At 36.5% G+C, this 21,603-nt stretch overlaps 1 protein-coding gene across 9 annotated transcripts in view; it reads left to right on the forward strand.

Moving 5' to 3' along the window:
• The first annotated feature begins 863 nt into the window (after window positions 1-863).
• Window positions 864-21,603, forward strand: part of phldb1a (pleckstrin homology-like domain, family B, member 1a) — a 49,784-nt gene continuing 29,044 nt past the window's right edge. For 2 of the 9 annotated variants that reach the window (XM_046839058.1, XM_046839059.1), the window contains exons 1-4: window positions 864-1,115; window positions 15,278-15,379; window positions 17,046-17,169; window positions 18,609-18,779. In XM_046839058.1, the coding sequence (XP_046695014.1) occupies window positions 1,038-1,115; window positions 15,278-15,379; window positions 17,046-17,169; window positions 18,609-18,779 (475 nt within the window). In that variant the 5' untranslated portion in view covers window positions 864-1,037. Of the gene's footprint in view, window positions 1,116-5,279; window positions 5,454-11,614; window positions 11,743-15,277; window positions 15,380-17,045; window positions 17,170-18,608; window positions 18,780-20,047; window positions 20,643-21,603 lie in introns of those variants that run through there. The other 7 variants (XM_046839062.1, XM_046839063.1, XM_046839064.1 and 4 more) reach the window with 5 other exon arrangements.

A 21,603-nucleotide genomic window follows, 5' to 3' on the forward strand; every position in this document is an offset into this window, starting at 1 on the left:
TCTGGGCTGCTGTATTAGAAAAGTAATGAACACCTCTTAACCAATCACGATTGAGAATTTAACAGCGTTTTACTATACGTCATTGTAACGCGTGTGTGTGTGTGTGTGTGTGTGTGTGTGTGCGCCTGTTTGTGTGTGTGTGTGCCTGTTTGTGTGTTTCCTACATGAGGACTGCTCATTTCACATTCACACAAAATTCCCTTTAATTGAATCCAGCAGTTATTTTGTTGTGGCTTTGTTCCATTTGGCACCAAAATCATTTAAATGATTTATTTTTTACACATTTGGAGAGCAAGGGAACAGATTTTTATCAGTTCAAGCATTTTTCCAGCATATTATGTCTAGCCAGTAAGGAGATGGCGTGTGATAAAGTGGAGCATGTTGATGAGCTAGTGAGAAGTGTGTGTGTGTGTGTGTGTGTGTGTGTGTGTGTGTGTGTGTGTGTGTGTGTGTGGATGTGAGTAAGTGAGACAAAGAAAGCAACAAAAGCAAAAGCCACAGGGAATTGAAATCACTTGAGGCCTCAGAGGCGTCATAATCTCCCCAAGCTCTTGAAATCATTTTGGTTATTTATATAACAGCATCACCAAAAAAAAGGGACTTCCAGCTTGTGCAACAATTTCCTTGTTCTCTAAATCTAAATTTTATAAAGGTTTAAGCCTACACTTTATAAATGAGCTTTTTAAAGTCCATCCTGAGTTCCCTTATTTGGAGTCGGGGAGGGGAGGAAGGAGGAGGTGGGTCTGTCTTTTCATTTTTTCCTCCCAGTTTTAAATGAATCACTGTTCGTTCCACGTCACATTTCCTCCACACTGGCAAAAGAGCAAGTGGAGAAACTGACAGACGTACTCACTGGAGCACATACTTTGTGTGCTTTTGGACTTTCTAACTTTACAGTAAAATATATAAGATGTAATGAAGATTTTGAACTTTCGTCAGGGTTAGAGTGGGTCCTTCTGAGGACGTTCTGTGGAGCTTTTTTTTTTTTTACTGTAGAGCTGATGTTATTTGTATTTATTTATTAATTCCCATCCAACATGAGTGTGCCTGCGATTTGCAATGGTTACAGTTTACACAAGAGTCCCACTGTGACTCCTAAAAGGGTTCGCTTTCAGGTAAGTAAAACTTTCTCTTGATTTTGTGCTAAATAGAATGTTATTTTATATTGTTATTAGTTGTGGTAGCAGTAATATATTCATATACTGTTTATTGATTGGGTTTAATAAGAACTACAATTTTTACACCATAATATATTTAACAGTTTCTGTAGTCATGGTTGTTGGATGAAGCATAGGCAGGGGAGATGCAGTTTTAAAAATATCAGCCATCGCTTTTAAGCCCTGAGATGTTATGTGAATAATATTAATTATCTCCTTTAAATGGCACCTGTCAATGGGTAGGATATTTTAGGCACCAAGTCATTTTCAAAGCTTTGTAAATCTAAACTAAATAAACTAAATCTGGACAGGAATAAGGATCTGAATGCTGGACAACTGGGTTTCTTTATGTGGTGTTTAGTACCTACTAATTTTAGTCCAAGGAAACTACTGCAGAACAGATTGCTGAAAAAGTTAATGCTGACGCCTGGTCATCACCAAAAGTACCTACAATGGGCACATGGGTACAACAGAACTGGACAATAGAGCAATGCAAGATGGTGACCTAGTCCATGGTCTTTCATAATGGACTGTTGAGGGTGTGTGTGTTGAGGGTGTTGCTTACCTGGGGAAGAAATGACACCAGGATCCTTAATGGGAAGAAAGGTATTTCAGTAAAGACTATGCTTTGGGAAATGTTCTGCTTGAAAACCTTGGAACTTCATTCATGTGAATGTTAATTTGACACCCACTGCCTATATAATGATTGTTGCAGATCAAATGCACCCCTTCATAACAGTGGTCTCTTTCAGCAAGATATTGTGCCCGACCACACTGGAAAACTTTTCAGGAATGGTTTAAAGAACATAAAAAGGAGTGTAGGAGGTACTGTCAAACAAATCTGATCTATTTAGGCCCAACCTTGGAACTAACAGAACATAAACTCTCTTGGTGGCAGAGACCAAAGCACACCTTGTTGTTCTTGTGGCACAAGAGGGAACTTTACAATACTAGGCATATATATATTATATATATATATATATATATATATATATATATATATATATATATATATATTTGATAATTTAAGACTAATTTTTTTTACAGTTTGATGGTTCCGTGTAAATTGTAACCTGAACAATGTATTTTTATGCATTTTAGTCTCATAGATATGTGTATAACTGACACATACCTTCACTTGCAAAGAGATGAGATAAGTTTCATCAGAGACCCTGAGAAGTATAAAGCGCTCTGTTCATTTAACTGCAGTACTGCTAAGTGACCACACAGGGGAGTATTCTTCCAAATAATTGGACCTGTTAGTTTTCCTGATAGACTAATTTCAATCCAGTTCGCTTTAATAAAGTGAAGAAAGTAGCTTTCCTCCCACCAAATTTATTTTAACCTTTCGTCTCTTACTTCCGCCCACCGTGATCCGGCGCACTTTCAACTTTTAATTAGCGCCTTTAGCTATTAGTTTTGAGCGTTAACAGAGAATGAAGAGAAAGCAAGGCTTTGAACAGATGAAAGGCCTGCCTCCTGTTAGGATCTAAGCCCTCGAGTGCACCTAAATAAAGTGTTAGTGAGATCTAATCCAAAGTCACATTTGGGATAGAGAATGAAGAGAATGCTAGGAAGACTAAAATGGCAATACACTATTTATTTTTATTAAAAATATCATGATAGGCAGAAACAGCATTATCGTTATTATGAACCCACAAGCCCTGAAAATAAACAATTGCATCACCAATTTTTCTCAGTGAAAAAAAAAAAGAAATGTGGTATTTATCTCGAACTTAACCAGACCTTCGACTTGCTACATGCCTGCTCTTCATGTAGTCTTGTAAATGGACCCCCTTGTATGTTATAGTCATTGTCTGACAATTAAAAATTTAAGGTTTTTTGTAGCACTTTTCATTAATCTGACACACTGAATGGCCCCACTGGTATTTTCAACTGACATTCAGCACTGTATAAAGACCACTGGTGAACTCCATGGTCAAAGAAAGCTGTGAAAGTGCCCACTAGGGTGCCAGGAAAATAGAAAAAACATGATGCAATGCCTGTAAATGATGATGTAGCTCCTTATAGGGGGCCCCTATGTCTGAGAAATCATGATAAAGTGCCCTCAATGGTACCTTCCAGTGAAAGAAATAAAATGGCACACTCCCTGTTTTCTCAGCATGCCATGAGAAAACAAAGTGCTTAACCATCCAATAGGAAAAATGTGATGATTTGCAGTCAAGTGGGTCTTTACAGCAAAAAAAAGTTGATAAAGTGCCCTTACAGTGAGGAAAAGGGTTAAAGAATTGCCTTTTAGGGTTTTTTTCAGAAGAGGAAACATGTTCCCTTACATAAAAAATACCCTTTAAGTAAGTGCCCTCTAGGATGCAAGGTTTTCACATACATAACAACATTAGTCAACAGTGTGTAAACAAAGTTAAGGAGCTAAATATAGAAATCATTTTATGTAAAAACTTTAAAAAACAGTTTTATAAATTCACAATCCAGACTTGTTTGTCATCGAAAATTCCTCCACCCTGTTTTACCACATAGTTTAACCCAAGCAATGTATACTCCAGACATGAGTGGGCAGAATGGCTGAATTAAGTGTGTGTGTGTGTGTGTGTGTGTGTGTGTGTGTGTGTGTGTGTGTGTAAAAGAGTGTGTGTCAGGGCATCTAAACCACAATGACAACACAGGCAGCTTGGATACATAACACCAACAGTGTGTATGTCCAAAACCCCACAAGTTCATAGTTTCATCATTTTCATTATTATTTCTGTCTGCAGTTCTCTTATTTATGTCTTATCTTATGTCTTCATTCATTCATTCATTCATTCATTCATTCATTCATTCATTCAATTATTTGATTAATGACATATAAATTAATAATGCTAATTTCCAATTCTTTATCAAAATCTTTCTCCAGATTTTGCTTTCAGTATTAGGTGTTATTCATTTCCCTCAGTACTCCTTAAAATAATATAACATACTGGATCTGGAATTATGTCCAATGTCACAGAAAGTTGTGATACCTGAGAATATTTAGTCACAGAACCTGTTAGGCTTAGTTAGCTAGCTGTTGTTAGCAAAGGGTTGAAACATTATATATTTTATTATATTTTTAGATTGGCCTGCTGGTAAATGATATGATCATTTAAATCACGATTCAGATATTGAAATCCAGACACAATTATTTGTCAGATATTAGCTAGTTTTTTAGCAATTAGATAGACGCTAAGCTGTTTGGCCTAGCAGAGGAATGGACTTGTTGGTTGTTTACGGTCTTCTCCCGGCAGGTGACAAACGCTTAATAAGGAATAAAACATAACAGCATGTTCTGTTACAGGAAAATAGTCAACAATGGAGTGCTGTGTTACTTTTGCCACTTGCCATCATCACAGGTGACAAGTTACTTGCCACTTGTTGACTGTTTTACAATCATTGCTTATAATAACATTATTTATTTAACAATTTCAGCTTTAATGCATTAGGGATATGTCATATTTTTTTAAAATCCATTCATAGCTAATGTTATAGAACATTCATTCCCTAGTTTCTCTGACTGTATTATATGCGATCTCAGCTATGAACAGTTGTTCCTTCACCCCTATTTTCCCCCTAGAAATTACTAAGACACAAAGTCCTCCATTCTAAATAAAAAGCATTGACACTGAAGACTTCTTCCGTAAATGTCAAATAAGCAACTTTATATATAAAGCTTTCAATTTTATTGTTAAACATGTTATTTTAAATCTGTTTATTATCCAGCTTAGATTATAAGGTGCACCTGCCATAGACGTTCCAGTAAATGAGCTGTTATGAGTAATGAATACAAACCTGTATTCTACAACACTTTCTTATACATAGACACTTACAGGCTTTCTCTGTATGAAGGGCTCCTTCTTGATTGAATTGCTGCTATCATTGTATTCAGCGTACCTGCTTTGTATCAGTCCTTCTGACTTTCTGTCTATCCTTTTGAGTCGCTTTCAGTGAAGTGCACAGGTCCTGACCTTTCAGCCACAAAAATGAAAGGCTTCCTTGTGTCCATAAAATGAAAAACAGAGAGAGGAAGAGGGAGACAGAGGCTGAGGTTTGATTCAAGAGACTGAATGAGAAAAAGGGGTGGGCAGAAAGAAAAAAAGAGGGGCTGTGTGTCAGAGAGAGAGAGGAGAGGAAGGGAGCATATTTGTTCCCATCACTAGTCACAAGTGATCTGTGTTAATATCAGTTACTGTTTTCAAGTCAAGATATAGACAAGACAGATTTTTGGAATTATAGTCCCTTGGATTAAATTGTGGATTAACTGAATACAGCTTGTTTTCTGTGCTGTCTTCCAAGACATTTCATGTAAGTAAAGTATATTTGACTGACAGATTCCATAGTCCAGAGAGAATGGGTAGATATCTATTTTTCCATGATAAAACATCTGTATGTGTGCTCTGTGTATTTATGAAGCAGACACTACTTAAATCTGTCAGAATAAAATTGCAGTTTGGGCAAGTTTCTCCCGAATGTCAGTGTCAAAAATAGTAAAAGAGGAAGAGCTAGACAGAAACAGGAAAAAGAAATATGGAGTAAGCAGAAAACATTTCTCTGTGATTGGATGTCACTTATTATATGATTAAATTTATTGCAGCAATGGCATATAGCTAGAAGGTCTATATGAACGTTGACTCTGTTATTTATTCAGGTGGTTAATGTTTTGACCATTCTGGTTGTTACATATGTGTTACATGCTCATCCACTGAGAAGCTGTGAGTAATGGAATAGCAGGAGTCAGAAAGAAACTTCTGCAGTCCCAATATATTCTGAGGATCATAACCATGACCTCAGCATGAATAAAGATCCTATTGTCCCAGTGGAGACAGCACTGGGTGTGTAACCCGGTGGCACACATTTGCTGTACCTGAGTGCATACTGCACACTTTCACCAGCAGTATGTGGTATTTTGAAAGAGTACGCTAGAGTACAGGGCAGATTTTTTAACTCTATTAACAATCATTTAAACGTAAAGGCTTTACAATAATACTTTCCTGAGATAGAAAGTATAAACACAACTGTAAGTCTGTATATTATGGGTATTATTGATCAACTACTTTCAGAAGAAAGTTTTGTGGATATGCAATGTCAACATTGTGTGCATTTCACGATACACTTCTTATCACAAATCTCAAAGAAGTTAACATTGCAACAGATTTTGTCATCACAGATTTTCCCACTTCTTTCCTATTAGATGCTGATGACTGTAGAATTAAATATGTGTGTTATATTTGTAGTTCAAATGTTGTTCAACTTCTATTATACGCTTACAAGATTTCTGTTTAGTAGAGAGCACAGTGTAAACGTGTCACTACACACGCCTCTCACACACATGCTGCAGATGTGGTAGATAAATAATGGACTATTCCTTTAATGTTTATTTTGTCTATCCATTCATTTTACAAATCAAAGAAAGAATGCTATTCTTGGAAAAAAAAAAAGGGAACGTTCTGCACGCTTTCACAGACTGCACTCGTACATCTGAAAATGTGTGTTTTGATGGAAACTACACACATTATAGCCAAAATAGAGTGTTCCAAATGGCACAAAGATGCTTTGTGTTTATGCACACTAAGCTGCAAAGGTAGTGCACGTGATACGGATACTGCTTCTGCTACTGTGTGTGTGTGTGTGTGTGTGTGTGTGTGTGCATCTGCATGAGCCCGCCAAGCACAGCAGGCCTGTCTGAATAGAAGCTTTCATATGAGACAAAGACATCAGGCCACATAAATTGGCTGCTAATGTGAGGCAGCTTTGTGTTACTTTAATGAATTGTTTCGCTGAGCTGGAATGAAAGAATGAAGAATGTGAGGGACAATAAATGGAGCTATTTTCTGATTTGCACAAATCATGACAAGCATAGATTTGTCTGTGTGTATATGTGTGTTAAGTGAGTGGGAATAGAGAAAAATATGACAGAAAAAACAGGAATTTGATACCATGCAAGGGCAGGTAAGAGAAAGCCAGGAGCATTACAGTGGCTCTGGAATGATTTCCTGCTCTCTTAAAACCTTTATTCTGCTCCATTCACTCTAGTTTCAACAACAGGTGGTGCTTACACTCTATTTATTTGAACACCTGCATTCATCCATTTTTGTAGGTGTTAACACAAATTTCCATAGAAAATGTTGAGGTTCATCATTGCTTTAGGACTCAGAAATGAAGGCCATTTCAAAAATGCAAACAATAAGGTCATTTAGGCCCTGTTTGTGCTCCCATCAATTTCACATGGTAAAACTTGCTTTTATTGTCAAGTTCTGTTGTTTGGCCAGACCATATGCTGTTTTCTTGTTTTTTTTCCGTTTTCTGGCTCCACTCATTGATCCTTGCACCAATTTGTAATTTAGCATTCTGGGAACTGAAAATGAGAAACAGTATATGATGGAATGCAGTTGGCTTCAGGGTTGCATATTTGTTCCAGAATAAAACAACTATAATTATTTCATTACTTCTGACTAATAGCTAATACAATTAATCAGTATAATATTTAATACTGTTTTAAAAACAGCTTTAGTAAATACAGTTGTATTTTTACACAACTTTACTGCTAAGAAGAAAAACCCTTGGTGTTGAAGACAAGGACAAATTGATATTGAAGAAGCTACCCAAAAACTGTCATGGTGCAATAAATCCAGATTTATAGCTGTATAATAAATTTAGATTTATTGCAGTAGAATATATCTCAGATTTATTGTTAAAACTAACCAAAACAATCCACAAATCTGGCCTGCATGCTTTGCATGTTGGACAGACACATACATCTACTTAACAGTAGTATAAACCAAAATGTTATTTAAGTCATATTTTGTGCTACTAAACAGGCACCATCAGTGTAAACTGAACTTAAAGATGCATTAATTGACCACTTTATAAGGAGTACCTGTACTCCTGCACATTTGCACAATAATCCAATTAATGTGCAGTAACACAATGCAAATAATCCTACAGTAAATGTAGAACCTGGTGGAACCAGAGGAATTATTTTATGTTCTAGTAATCGTCCTCTAGCCTCTTCCTCAGTTGTGTGTTCTCAAATGCTTTTCTGCCTCTAAAGAGTTATGACCACTCAATCCGTTCTGCACACAGAATTGTTTTTGCACTATTTTGGGTTTCACACTGTTGTGTGTAAAGATGCCAGAAAATTAGTAGTTTCTTAAATACTCAAACTAGCATGTCCAGCAACCATGCTATGTCATGCTAAGTCATAGAGATTTACCCATTTAGATTCATCTTTGGTATGAACCTTAAATTGAAGTACTGAAAGTGTGTACACACAACATATTTTATGTATGAATTCATTTGCTTATGCTTTTTAAAGGTATGCTGTTTAACTAAATAATATTGTGTAACTATGATGACAACATTACTTTTCAAATAATTACTGACGACTCATTACTATTTACATTCATGGCATTTGGCAGACACCCATAAAGCAACAGTTGCTCAGTTATACATGCAATTGAGGGTTAAGGGCCTTGTTTAAGGGCCCAGCAGTGGCAGCTTGGTGGTGCTGGGATTTAAGCCCATGACCTTCTGATCAGAAGTCCAACAGCTAATCCACTGAGCTACCACTTTCCTCATTCAGTTAAAATGTACTTACTATTAATCTGTCTTTATGAAACCACTTGCTCCAGCTCTTGCAGATAAAATACACTACATCGTGTTGCTACACCTGTTGAGTGCTTTTTTTTTTGTTGCTTTTTTGCAAGGTGGCATTTAAAAAAAATCACTCATTGCTGACTGGATGTGTGTGTTTGTGTGTGTGTGTGTGTGTGTGTGTGTGTGTGTGTGTGTGTGTGTGTGTGTGTGTGTGTGTGTGTGTGTGTGTGTGTGTGTGTGTGTGTGATTAAAAGCTAGAGATAGATGTGGCGGATGCCATCATTTGTTTGTGTAAAAGGAAAGAGACTAAAAACATGATTCAGAGTTCTTGCTTGGCACGAAAGCTGGAACATTTTGTTTTTTACTCCTTGCTGTCTCACATTTTACTCATTGCTGTCTCTCTCACACACAATCACTGCCACAAACTCTGTATGAATGCTTTGTGAGTTTTAGCCACGTATGCAGATACACATCTGTCATGTAAGGCAGATTTATTACGGAGCACTTTTATCATTTTAGGGAAAATGTTCCATGGTCTCAAAACACTGAAAACTTGAGTCATGACTATGAGAAGTTTATAGTCTTATTTCATTTGGCGATCTCTGTTTAAAATGCCTGCTGCATCGATTGTTCCTCTGGACCTGATTTCTTGAATCATATATTGTTTGTCAAATAGACACAAGCATGGGTTAATTTCAAATGATTGAACAGACATCCATGCTGGGTGTACACCTGTCACAGCACATTAGCTGATTCATTCACACTTATTGTCCACTTAATAAAAATTATCTGTACATCTGAAGAAAAAAAGATTCACACAATTTGTGTGAATCTGTGTCCCTGATAGCCCCACATTCTTGTTCTTGGCTGAATAAAGTGGGATGTGATGTGTTTTTTTCCTGCTGTAGCTCAGCCGTATGTTTTGAGATGCTTTCCTGCTCACCACTGTTGTAAAAAGTGCTTATGCAAGTTAGAATATACTTCCTGTCAGCTCAGACCAGTTTAGCCATTCCTCTCTGATTCCTCTCATCATGAAAGTGTTTCGGTCTTAGACCCTTTACTCACAGAATGTTTTTTGTTTTTTGCATCATTCTGCAAATTCCAGGCGATTCTGAAAAACTCAGACTAGACCAACTGCCTTGAACAACCTTGCCATGGTTTAGGTCAAAACACAAACATTCTGATTGTGATATGAATTTTAGCTGAAGTATAATTACTGCATAAATGTTATGTTAATATTCTGTGTGTGTATATGTTTGTTTTATATATTATATATAAATGTTATATATATGTTATATATATATATATATATATATATATATATATATATATATATATATATATAATATATGTTATATTAGGACTAAGCGCAATTAATATTTCTTACTTGCCAGTGATCTCCATCATTACAGCATTAAAAACAAACCATACAGTGTAGCTGTACTACACAGGACCACTTACCCACAGTCACTAATGTGTGAAATGTATACTTGGTCCTGACATTTCAGAGTGTGGACCAAAAATTATAAATTCTAAAAATCTGCTGATCCATAAACTTCACTGAAATTTCCAGTTTAAAATCCACTCCTTGATTGTAGATGGTTATAATACTTCTTATCGCTCTTTCTGAGAAAAGGAAGGATGCTGGACCATGTCCTCCTCAAGAGAGTTGCTTGGTTCAGGGGGTCATCATACAGGAAACCCCTCAGCTCTAGAAGCAGCACCGGAAGAACCATCTTCAGATCCAGCTGTTTGTTGCTTGGATTATGCTGGTTTAGACTTTTTTGGACAACTTCCTCAGATACCATCTCTCGGTTTTCTGGCAATAGTCATGGAAAAAACACAATATCAAAAGATATTTTCTCTGTTGTTCATCTATTTATTTCCATTTGTGACTTTTATCATAGACCATGTACATTTGATAGACATTTTTGTCACCCACTTCAGTCATCCATACTCTGTTTTTAAAGTTCCATGGTGACCATGATGTGTTTGGGATTGTCCAGGGAGACTTTTTAAATGTATTTACTTAATGAGTCACTGATTTACAAACGGCCTCTAGTGCTAAAGTGAATCATTTTATGAGGGTAGCCAAAAACCTTCTGCAGCTGTTTAAGACCAGTATGGAAAAGACCCTTTTGGCATGAAGGAACAGGAAATCAGGGAGAGGAACTTGTCTGGAATATCAAGGCCTTTTCTAACCATCATAACAACATGGATAGAGTCTTATTTATTCAAATCCCTTAGCAGTGGTGATTCATCCTGCTTTAGCTACCCGCCAATAATTCTATGAACACATTTATTTAGGAAACAATGAGAGCATCATTTTGGGAAGTCCTTTTTCTCCCCTTTTTGCTATATTTGAATGTAATTACAAATAGGAACTATTATAAAAATACAACTTTTACATGTTATTTTTTTATAGTGGGGAAGCATTTGCTAAGTGATGTCAGAAGATGTTTCATACATTTCTAAATGCAATTTGCCTATGGAATTGAAATGATGCTTGACGGATATCTGGATAACAACATGGATATAGTTTCCAAATTCCTCTACACATATACATCTATACATCAATTCTGTGATAAGATCAACTACTCATTTCAGCATATATCACAACATCTTGATTCAATTTTAAATATTGAACAGTTATGGGTATTATTATTTATAACTCAGTGAGACATTGTGCCTTTTCTTTTCTTTTCTTTTCTTTTCTTTTCTTTTCTTTTCTTTTCTTGCCTCTCTCTCTCTCTCTCTCTCTCTCTCTCTCTCTCTCTCTCTCTCTCTCTCTCTCTCTCTCTCTCTCTCTCCTCCAGCTGTGGTGGGGACAGTAGTTGTAATTTGTAATTCTGTCCGCCACAGCACAGAATGTTTAGTCAGAGCTATGGACTGTACCCAGTCAGCTGAAGACACAGGAAGGAGGAAAGAAGTAAACAGAACATAAATTTAGACAAGCTTATGGATCTGTTTTTAAATAACTCTTAAGTGAGAAGAGATGGTGAGTAGATTTCCTGTCATAATGCACTTCTAGGTGGAAGTTTTTTCATGGTAATTTTAAGTTGGCACTCTAAAAATTCTAAAGTTTAATTAGTTACACTTCGGCTGTTTGAGTTGTACATTGAAAAAACTTTTGATTAGGATGTTAGGTGTTTCATCCATCTGTTTATAACCACTCGTTATTTCTGAAGATGTCCTCAGTTGTACTTTAGCCACAAATGAGTTTTGCTTCTAGTTCATATTAAATCCACTTGTGTTTTCCAGTCTGGTGTGGGAATGTTTTGCCACGTTCCGAGTGTAGAGCTGCATTTGCTGTATTTCCCCCACTGTGGTTTCCTCTCTAGCACTACTCGTCTGCATGTGTTCAGTGTATGTGTGTGTGTGTGTGTGTGTGTGTGTGTGTGTGTGTGTGTGTGTGTGTGTGTGTGTATGATTATAACCCATGTAAAAGGAGCCCTGTGGAGTGCACAGCATGGTTAGGCTGAGGCTATTTTCTGCTCTTATGGCCGGGACACGGTGGCATAACTGCCGACTTAATGACACGTTTCAGAGACATGGTAGTTCGTTTGCCCACACAAGCCATTTGGAGAAGTGATTTGAGACTGTGTGTGTGTTTGTTTGTATGCGAGACAAACACTGAAATAAACAATCATGCCAAATCACATGGTAGGTTCCCACTTAGTTATCTTTCTGAAGTGGCTCTATGGAATATGTGTTTTTGCAGCAATTTTCAGTTGTTTCTTTATATCCTGTGTATAAATTCTGCTGTCAGAAGAGATATTTTGTTTAACTGGGCCAGTATGGGTGACAGAACATCAATGTGAGATACATAAAATGAGTCTATGTACATTCTGATGAAAAATAGGATCTAATAGAAGATTTGGAAAAGCATGCACCTAAAGGAAAATGTATACATTTTTCATGTTCTCTTAAATATTCTTAAATATTTTACCCTGATTAATATTCAAATTCTGCTGCAAGCTTGTCTTTACCTGTCCACAGAAGCGAAGCTTCACATTCCGCTGCCTGCTTTGACTGGGCATGCCAGCAAGTGTCACTTTCCTGAGAAAAAGTTCTCTTGGGTTATTTGCCAAAATTTAAAATATACTAGCTACCATGCACATATATCCAAACAGACTGATTTGTGCTGTTCCCTCCTGAATTTGCTCTAGAAAGCCTGCTATTTCTTCTTCTTCAGAAAAGAAAGAAATATTTTGGCTATTTGATTGACATGGCAAGGATGACAAGTCCCGAATCTGGTTTACTGGTCAGATGTTGTTGAATAATTTGTAAAGCAAATCGCAGTTTAATGTTTAAGTGCTTGTTCTAATGTACATCATAGTGACTTGAATCACGCAGTCTTCTTGCAAATAATAATAATGAATGGATCCAAAAACATGTATAGTCTTTGACATTGTGAAGTTTTTCTATAAGGAAATGTTTACCATTTATGGAAGAACTGAGAATGTGTCTGAAAAATGGTGGGTCTAAATAACTGGTGTATGCCAGTGTGTATACAGGAAATTATGAAAACTAAATTATATTGCAGCCTACAAGAAAAGTGTACAAAATAATACTAGATATTTCATGACTGAGGAGTGCTTTATAAAGACTTAATCCAAATAGATATCAGCTAACAATCACGAAGACTTCTTAAAGAAGTTCTGAACAAGTTTGTCACATTTTGACAAACTTGTCACAAGTTTGCTACAGTTTTTTTGTAAACATGAGGTGTAATGAAAATTCCAAGTCTGACTTACGTTATGAGGTTCTAAAGTAAGTCAGACTTAGAATTTTTGGTTGGAATGAAAACCTGTAACTACACTGGCAATTTTTGCATCATATTGGACACCCATTGGCAGTCCAATATGATGCATAAATTGCTAGTGTAGTTACAGGTTTTCATTCCAACCAATAAGGAGCCATGTTTGACAATAAAGCCACATATAAAGTTAAAAGTTGAAGCCATCACATAACAATCATGTTTCTCAGACAAAAACATGTAATACTTGCCCTTTTTGAAAACGACTAAAACATGATTATTACACTGACACTAGACTATAACTTAAAACAATGCTATACAGCAGGTTGCCTAATCCGTCTTTAGGAGAAGCGGTGCAATGGTCAGGTGTCCACAAATGTTATACCATATAGCGTAAGCCAGTGATCCCCAAACCTTTTTTGCACCATGGACCAGTTTCATGCAAAACATTTTTTCCACAGCTGATGGGGATGGGGGTGTTGTGTACTATGCTCTAAACATGTATATTATATTAAACATATTATACGGTTTAATTATTGGTCCCCTGTTGGTCTAGTGGTTAGGATGCGGCGCTCTCAACGCTGCGGCCCGGGTTCGATCCCAGTCAGGGATCCAACTCCAGCCACTCTTAGTGTCGGTCCCAAGCCCGGATAAATGGGGATGGTTGCGTTAGGAAGGGCATCCAGAGTAAAAACATGTGCCAAATCAAACATGCAGATGATCCGCTGTGGCGACCCCTAATGGGAGAAGCCGGAAGAAAGGTTACTTTTATACAGTTTAATTATTATTTTAGTTATTACATATATAATAAAAATGTCATCACTATACCATAATGCAGAATCAAAGGGAGCTTAATTTATTAATGCATAAAAACTGTGAGGAAGGGAATTGGCATAGGTGAAAGTTTTTCAAAAGAAAACACTCTGTACACCATTAAAGTCAATAAAATGGAAAAAATTGGAAAAGTTTTCATTATTTTGTGTGGCCCAGTTAAAAAAAAATCCCTAGCCTGGTACCGGGCCTTATCCCAGTGGTTGGTTCGTATAGGCCACTTTAGAGATATTATGTTAACTGCTCAAAAAGTTAACACCTTTCGGAATTTATAAATGTCTGTGTGGGCTCATGTCAGTTGTTCTAAAAGTCTTCTGAGGGTATTATGTAGCCCTTTGAAGGTTGCCTAAAATAATGCTGTCCTTTTAAATGCTCATGATTTCATCTATATACTGCCCCAATTAAATTTCCCTATTTGCTGATTCTTGACATTTGCTTGACTAAGTGGCAATTATTATTGTGCTATTTCCTAAAATGTCTAATCTGTTGTGACATGTCTGCTGAACTATGTACCGAAGCCCTGAGGGCTATACGTGACTATTTATACTCAAACGTGCACATGTCCGCACTAAAGATAATCAGCAGCATCTGTTCCAAGTATGTGTATCAAAGAGGAGTCAATCTAAGTCAGACTGTGCATAACATCTGAATTACATACTCATGCTAAACATTGTTTTCTCTAGTTTTTGTGTTACGTGTTAATATGAGTCTGAAACAAGCAGCCACCTGTGTGCTAAGTATTTTATTAAAACAAATAAAAATGACCAGTTACTTAAAGGGATTGTAATTATGCCCACGTTGCCTTTAATGTATAGTGTAGAGTCTAGCTACATGCAAATGGACAAAAATTTGTCATCCAAGAGAAGCAGTTGATTTTTTGAACAATCCATGTGTTATAAAATAAACATTCAATCTTTATTCTCTTCATCCAAATTATAAACAGGATCTTAGTGAGTGTGATGAAGTGATCAGTAACCCAGAAAAAATGGACAGCCTGAAGAGGAACGCTCCTGATCATGGCCGCCAGACCCATCAGGTGCTACAGGTGAGAAAGCAATTGAGAGCATATTGGAAGGGGGTAAACATATGAGAAGGGGATAAACTACATAAAATATATGATTTTTAACCTTGGCTCAGTCTTTACCCGCTTTTTATAAATATACTTTTCTGTTCACCTTTAGTGCACTTATTGGATATTTCCAAAGCAAACATGACCCAAAAGAGTTTAGTAATTAAACCAACAAAAAACCCTCTATCACACACAACCATCAAGATCAATTGAAGCCCTTAAATACATTTTTAAGGTTAGCCAAAATGTGCTTAATGAAAGAAATGTCACTTTACAATAGAGGCCATTAAGCATTATTATATGTAGCCCCAGTGTTAGCAGATGACAGGGAAAGATATGGAAACTAAAACAAACCACTGTGGCCTTTCAACAGTCTACTCTTGAGCTTGCAGGGTGCTCATGATTAACTGCTGTTTCTTTTTTTAAAAGGTTAAAAACAGGACCTGGCTAGCAAGAGCAGGTAAAAATGGCATCTCAGGTGTCCTTTTGCTCTTCTAGCTCAGATGTGTTCAAATACGAAGAGAACATTTAAAGGGCTTGGATCTGTCTGTTTAATTGACTCACTGGGTGCAGTTTAATGTGAAGAGAAATATACATTTAGATGAACAGAAAAAGTTCTTTCATATAGCAAAACAGATTATTCCAGCATAAACAACCACTGAGGCTACAGAGACATTTCCAGCGGTGGTCCTCTCTAAGCTGCCGTTTTAGAGAAAGTAAAAAAGAAAATTATATTTAAACTGTAAATTACTACAAAAAAACTATTTCCAAATGTTCCAAAAGTTTTTATCGATTTCATACCAGCATTTATCACCTTCAACCAAATGATTTGTTCTATATTAGACTCATTGAGGCATAATATAGCAACATCCACTATTTACAACCACATGCAATGTCACTTTAATGCCATTCACACTTCTGCTGGTACTGTGCTTACAGTGTTCACTTTGATAATGTTTGCACTTCACTTTAATTCAACCTCAAGTTTGCTGGTCCATCAGCAATGTTTAGACAAAACACTATACTATATACATTACCACATCATCTATCTATCTATCTATCTATCTATCTATCTATCTATCTATCTATCTATCTATCTATCTATCTATCTATCTATCTGTCTGTCTGTCTGTCTGTCTGTCTGTCTGTCTGTCTGTCTGTCTGTCTGTCTCCTACAAAAACAAGAAATATATATGTGTGTGTGTGTGTGTGTGTGTGTGTGTGTGTGTGTGTGTGTGTGTTTTGTACCCATATTGCCCTAAAAAAAACATTGGCTCTGATTGACATCTCTGTCATCTTTATTTTTTATATATTTATATATCCTTATTTTTCAATGTTCAATCCTTTTAGCCTTCCAGCATACTGTACTGTTCATGGTCATACCTGATAGAGATAAACCAGGTTAGCCATTAGCCTTTTAGCCTAGACTTGCCTTAAAAAGACCTCTAATTGAGTTAGTATAATTGTATTTTGAGCACTATGAGCAAAACATCCAAAAGAGGGAGAACATTATTGGCAGTGGACATTTCATATAAGCATAGTGTGGTGGGTAGAATGTGTAACAGTTGGAAACTGCAGCTGATATCATTTTAAATTCTTAGCTTGATATAAAGATATGTTTGTTTGTTTGTTTTTTGTCAAGGGTACCCCACTGGACCTGATAGAGACAGGCAAAACCCTCAAAGTCCAAGCAGAGCGTCCTCATCTGGTCAGTTTGGGAAGTGGACGTCTGAGCACAGCCATCACACTATTACCTATACCTGAAGGTCAGATACCTTTTTTTTTATTTAAGTAAGTCTGTACCCTTGAGGGAGAATGTAACTAGATTATACAAATAGAAATGTTCATTCTATTAGGGAGGGTAAGATTGTTACTGACCATTTGTGCTGAATTCAGCAGCTTCCCTCACGCACCTGCAGTCCCATCATTGCTAATGGTTCCACATGGCAAGCAGCCAAGTCTGAGATGAAATGGAAGTTACTTGAGAGCAAGGGCTCGTGTGTGGGTTCACTTACACGCTAGGATGTGTGGACAGTTAACTGTAGAATGTCTAGAGAGCAGCATGGCATATTCTTTGCAGTATTCTTAGCTCAGCTATGTAGTATATCATCACTCAAAGAATGACAAATAGAGGACTTTTCCTTCTCCTGACATTGGAATAAGAGCAACTGTAGCACTCCGCTGAACTGGCTTCTATTTTTTCCCTATACTGTATGATTGAATCCTTAAAAAGAATTATTTTATGAATAACAGAAATGAACCATTATGTTGAGGTTAGGAGCAGGTTATCTTTAGCTGTTCAGACATGTCTACATATTGTCAGTACTTTTTTGATTTAATACACCCGCTTTAGAACAACAGGGAAAATTATATGACCTGACTCCTCACTGCTTCTTTTTGTCACACATAAAGATTTTATATTATTTTAATATTATTGTGTGGCCAGCAATTTACGGGTAGACATTTACTGGTCATTATTGCTGTTTATGTTGCTGAGAAACAATTCTGGACATTTGTTCATTGTGATGTGCCAGTGTGCAACTGCCTTAAAACAGAAATAGCATGCTGACATTCAACAAATGTCCCTTGAATGAATAGACATTAACAAAAACAATTCATTGTGACTTAAAAAATCCATCACAGCAGCTGAACAGAAAACATTGCACCATCAAATAGCCAAATATTATGCTTTAAATATACATTTTTCCCCCAATTATAACCCCTCCTCATGGCTGGAATGACCTACTTTCTGAATCTCACATGTCAAGCGAATGTGTATAAAATGCATGACTGCATTAATTCAAGCCATCTGGAAAATACACAATACAATTATACCCACCATATACAACATAAGCACTCTGACTGACTGATAGAAATTTAAAATACAAGGATATACATAGATTCATTTAAACTTAAATGTACAAAATCTGCTTAAGTAATTTTGACTGCATATCTGAAAAAATATAGGCAATGGACTAAAAAAAAGATATTTAGAATTACTTAATGAGAACAAAGTACATGAAATGTTAGCTAGATAAAAGGTTGTCCCGGATGAAATGTTGAAAAGCTAAACTCCTAATCACCCTTTGAGAATTGCTACAGCAATCTGCCATATACAAGATAAAAAAAAGAATAATGCAAATTTTAAGATGAAATGTTTGGTTGGATAAGAAGTGACAAAGCTACACCTGTTTTCTGAATGCAGGTAAAACAGTTCTCGGCCATGGAAACACTGACATCAATATCCAGGGTCCAGGAGTGGCTGCTCTGCACTGTTATATTGAAAACAAGGCAGGAGCCATTACCCTCTTTCCCTGTGGCAACCTGTGCTGTGTGGATGGCCAAGAAGTTAAAACACCTGTACGACTGTCTCAAGGTACACATATGTTAAATGGTTTCGAAAAAAAAAAAGAGAAATGTCTTTCTAATGTGTCCTATTCATTTTGCATTTAGCTACACATGGTCAAATCTCATAATCCCTTCACATCCTGAACCTTTGTGTAGAATGAAAGAGGCAGTTTTGCAATTTTTCTACAAAGAAATTGTAAATGTAGATATATGACTTTAACCATAATGGCTTTATTCCATCAGGAAAGTTGGCATACAAATTGTATGGGTCTTTTATTGGACATGGATTTTAAACCCGGAGGTAAATCACTAGAGCCAGTCAGATGAATATAATGCTAAGCAAACCATCCTGTCTCAAATGTCAGCTCAGAAATGAATGGACCCTAAGATGATAATATAAAATGAACAATGCCATTTCCAGCCTCAATATTAGTTTTGGCTTTATATACAACAGAGATTGAATAGTGGCATGGTGCTTGAACTTCATTTGAAACTGACTTATACTACCTTGCCTAATATTCTATATGGCCATTTAAGCCTGCTGAGTATATATATACAGTATATATATTTGAGTATATATATATATATATATATATATATATATATATATATATATATATATATATATATATATATATATATATTTTTTTTTTTTTTTTTTTGTTAAACGTCATGCTTTGTTTACAACAGATTCCAGTTGACCCAGGTTACTAGTTTTATTTTTGTGGTATTTCGATCTTCAAAAGTCCTTGCATAACAAATGTATCATTAATTAACATTATTACAGTTGTACAGGTTCCAACAATTATTTACTTAAGGTGGCCACATTTCAAGATCAAGACAATAGACAGAATGCAAGTCTATCAAACACCATAAAAACACACTGGAGGCAATTTAGTAGGGCTAATCCACCCACTTGCATGTTTTGGGCCAGTGGAATGAAACCAGGGAACCCAGAGGAAACCATATTCCACATGGACAGAACCCTAAGTTTAAGTTTAAATCAGAATGGGTGCAAAATGTTGATTTATATCAGCATTAAGTCTACGTGAATTGCATACAAATATTTTATGATAAAGATGTATTTTGAGGTCAAAATTTGAAGATTATTTCATCTTCCACCCTGTGCCACCCCTTGTCCAAACATGACTTTACACAAGAAAGCAAAAAAAAAAACAAAAAAAACAGTTTATTATAAAACATTTGACGATAGACTTATTATTTAAAGTCTAGCTTTAATGAAACTAACTAAAGAGTGTCTGCGCATGTCAGTTCAATTAATTACATACACGATTTAGGGACAAATGGACAGTGTTATTGCCATTCAGCAGCTCGGTGGCCGCCTCCTCCCCTCCTTTTGCACTCTGCATGACAATAATATCGCTTATGGGAGAGAGACAGAAAGGGAGACAGAACAGCCGGCACTAGGACAGCTGTTCAACACCCTGTCGTTTGTGGTCCTCGGCCGTATGGCCTAGTATTTTTAACCCCAGCTTTTTTTCCTTTAACTCTTCTCTATTCCGTGAATTCGGTACTAATTTTTTTACTTTATTTTTTTATTTTTATTAAAATAGCTTAGAAGTTAAGCAGGCGCATGCATGTGTGTGTTACTTGGTGAGCATATGGACTGTTTATGTTCTCTGCTTGGGTTCGGTTTGAGGCTTTAGCAGTTAGACAGGTGGACCGTGGACATCTGGCATCTTTTGTGTGGAAAAGAAAAAAGTCAATAAGTGGACGGATATTATCATAACAAAGGCGCTGGAGAGCAACGCGTCCAGGGATGTGATCAGCTTCACCGCGTCCTCAGACATAATCAGTATTTTCCGGATATGTTGTCCCAGATACGGCAGACTCTTCTGCGCTTTATAACGCTTGACATCCGTGTGTAAATGTGAGTAAATCATTTCTAAATGTGAATATTTGTGTGTAACGATTTTTTGTTGCTTTTTGTTGACTTTGTTTTTGCAAACAAATCAGAGAAAAGCTAAAACAGCCGTTCCAAGTTCATTACTTTGCTTGGAAAGCTGTTGCTTCTACTGTGGGTAGTTCTCTGTTGGTTCTTATTTAATTTTTAACCTTCTTTTCAGTGTTAGAGAACTAATCTTTGACATTTTGTGGCATTAAAAAAAAAATCATTATCAATCTTTACTAATTTACTATGTAACCTAAATTGCCTACAGAGAGGATGGATTTATTTTTATAATTGATGAATACATCTTTTGTGTGTGTTCCACATTTGGCAGGTAAAGAACTGTTCTGCTTATGCAAAAACAAGAGAAATAGGTGACCCAGTTCACCTTTTTAGGCTAAAAAGCATTAAACTACATTTTAACCTAAAAAAAAGTTAACTAATTAGGTATATGCACGGCTAATTATCATGTAGAATGAGTCATTGCTTAATAGTCTGTGTCTCAAAAGCGTATGATATACAAATGATCAGCCATTAATCCGAACAACTGAAATAGGTCCTCTTTCTACTGCCAGAACAGACCTGAGGACTTGTGGAGTCATGCTGTTTATTTTCTACCCGTTTTGCAACTATGCAGGTCGATATGAAGCAAGCTGTGAGGTTCTGACACCTTTCTGTGATAGCCAGCGTCAACTTTTTTTTTATAAGTTTGCACTGCAGTGGTTCTTCTATGTCTATACTTCGCTCCCCAAACACATCAGTGAGTTTTGGGCAGCTGTGAGGTTCTGACACCTTTCTGTGATAGCCAGCGTCAACTTTTTTTTTTTATAAGTTTGCACTGCAGTGGTTCTTCTATGTCTATACTTCGCTCCCCAAACACATCAGTGAGTTTTGGGCACCTGTGACCCTGTAACTCATTCACAGATTGTCCTTCCTTGATACT

The sequence above is a fragment of the Silurus meridionalis genome, chromosome 25 (assembly GCF_014805685.1).
Source record: "Silurus meridionalis isolate SWU-2019-XX chromosome 25, ASM1480568v1, whole genome shotgun sequence".
Taxonomy (NCBI): domain Eukaryota; kingdom Metazoa; phylum Chordata; class Actinopteri; order Siluriformes; family Siluridae; genus Silurus; species Silurus meridionalis.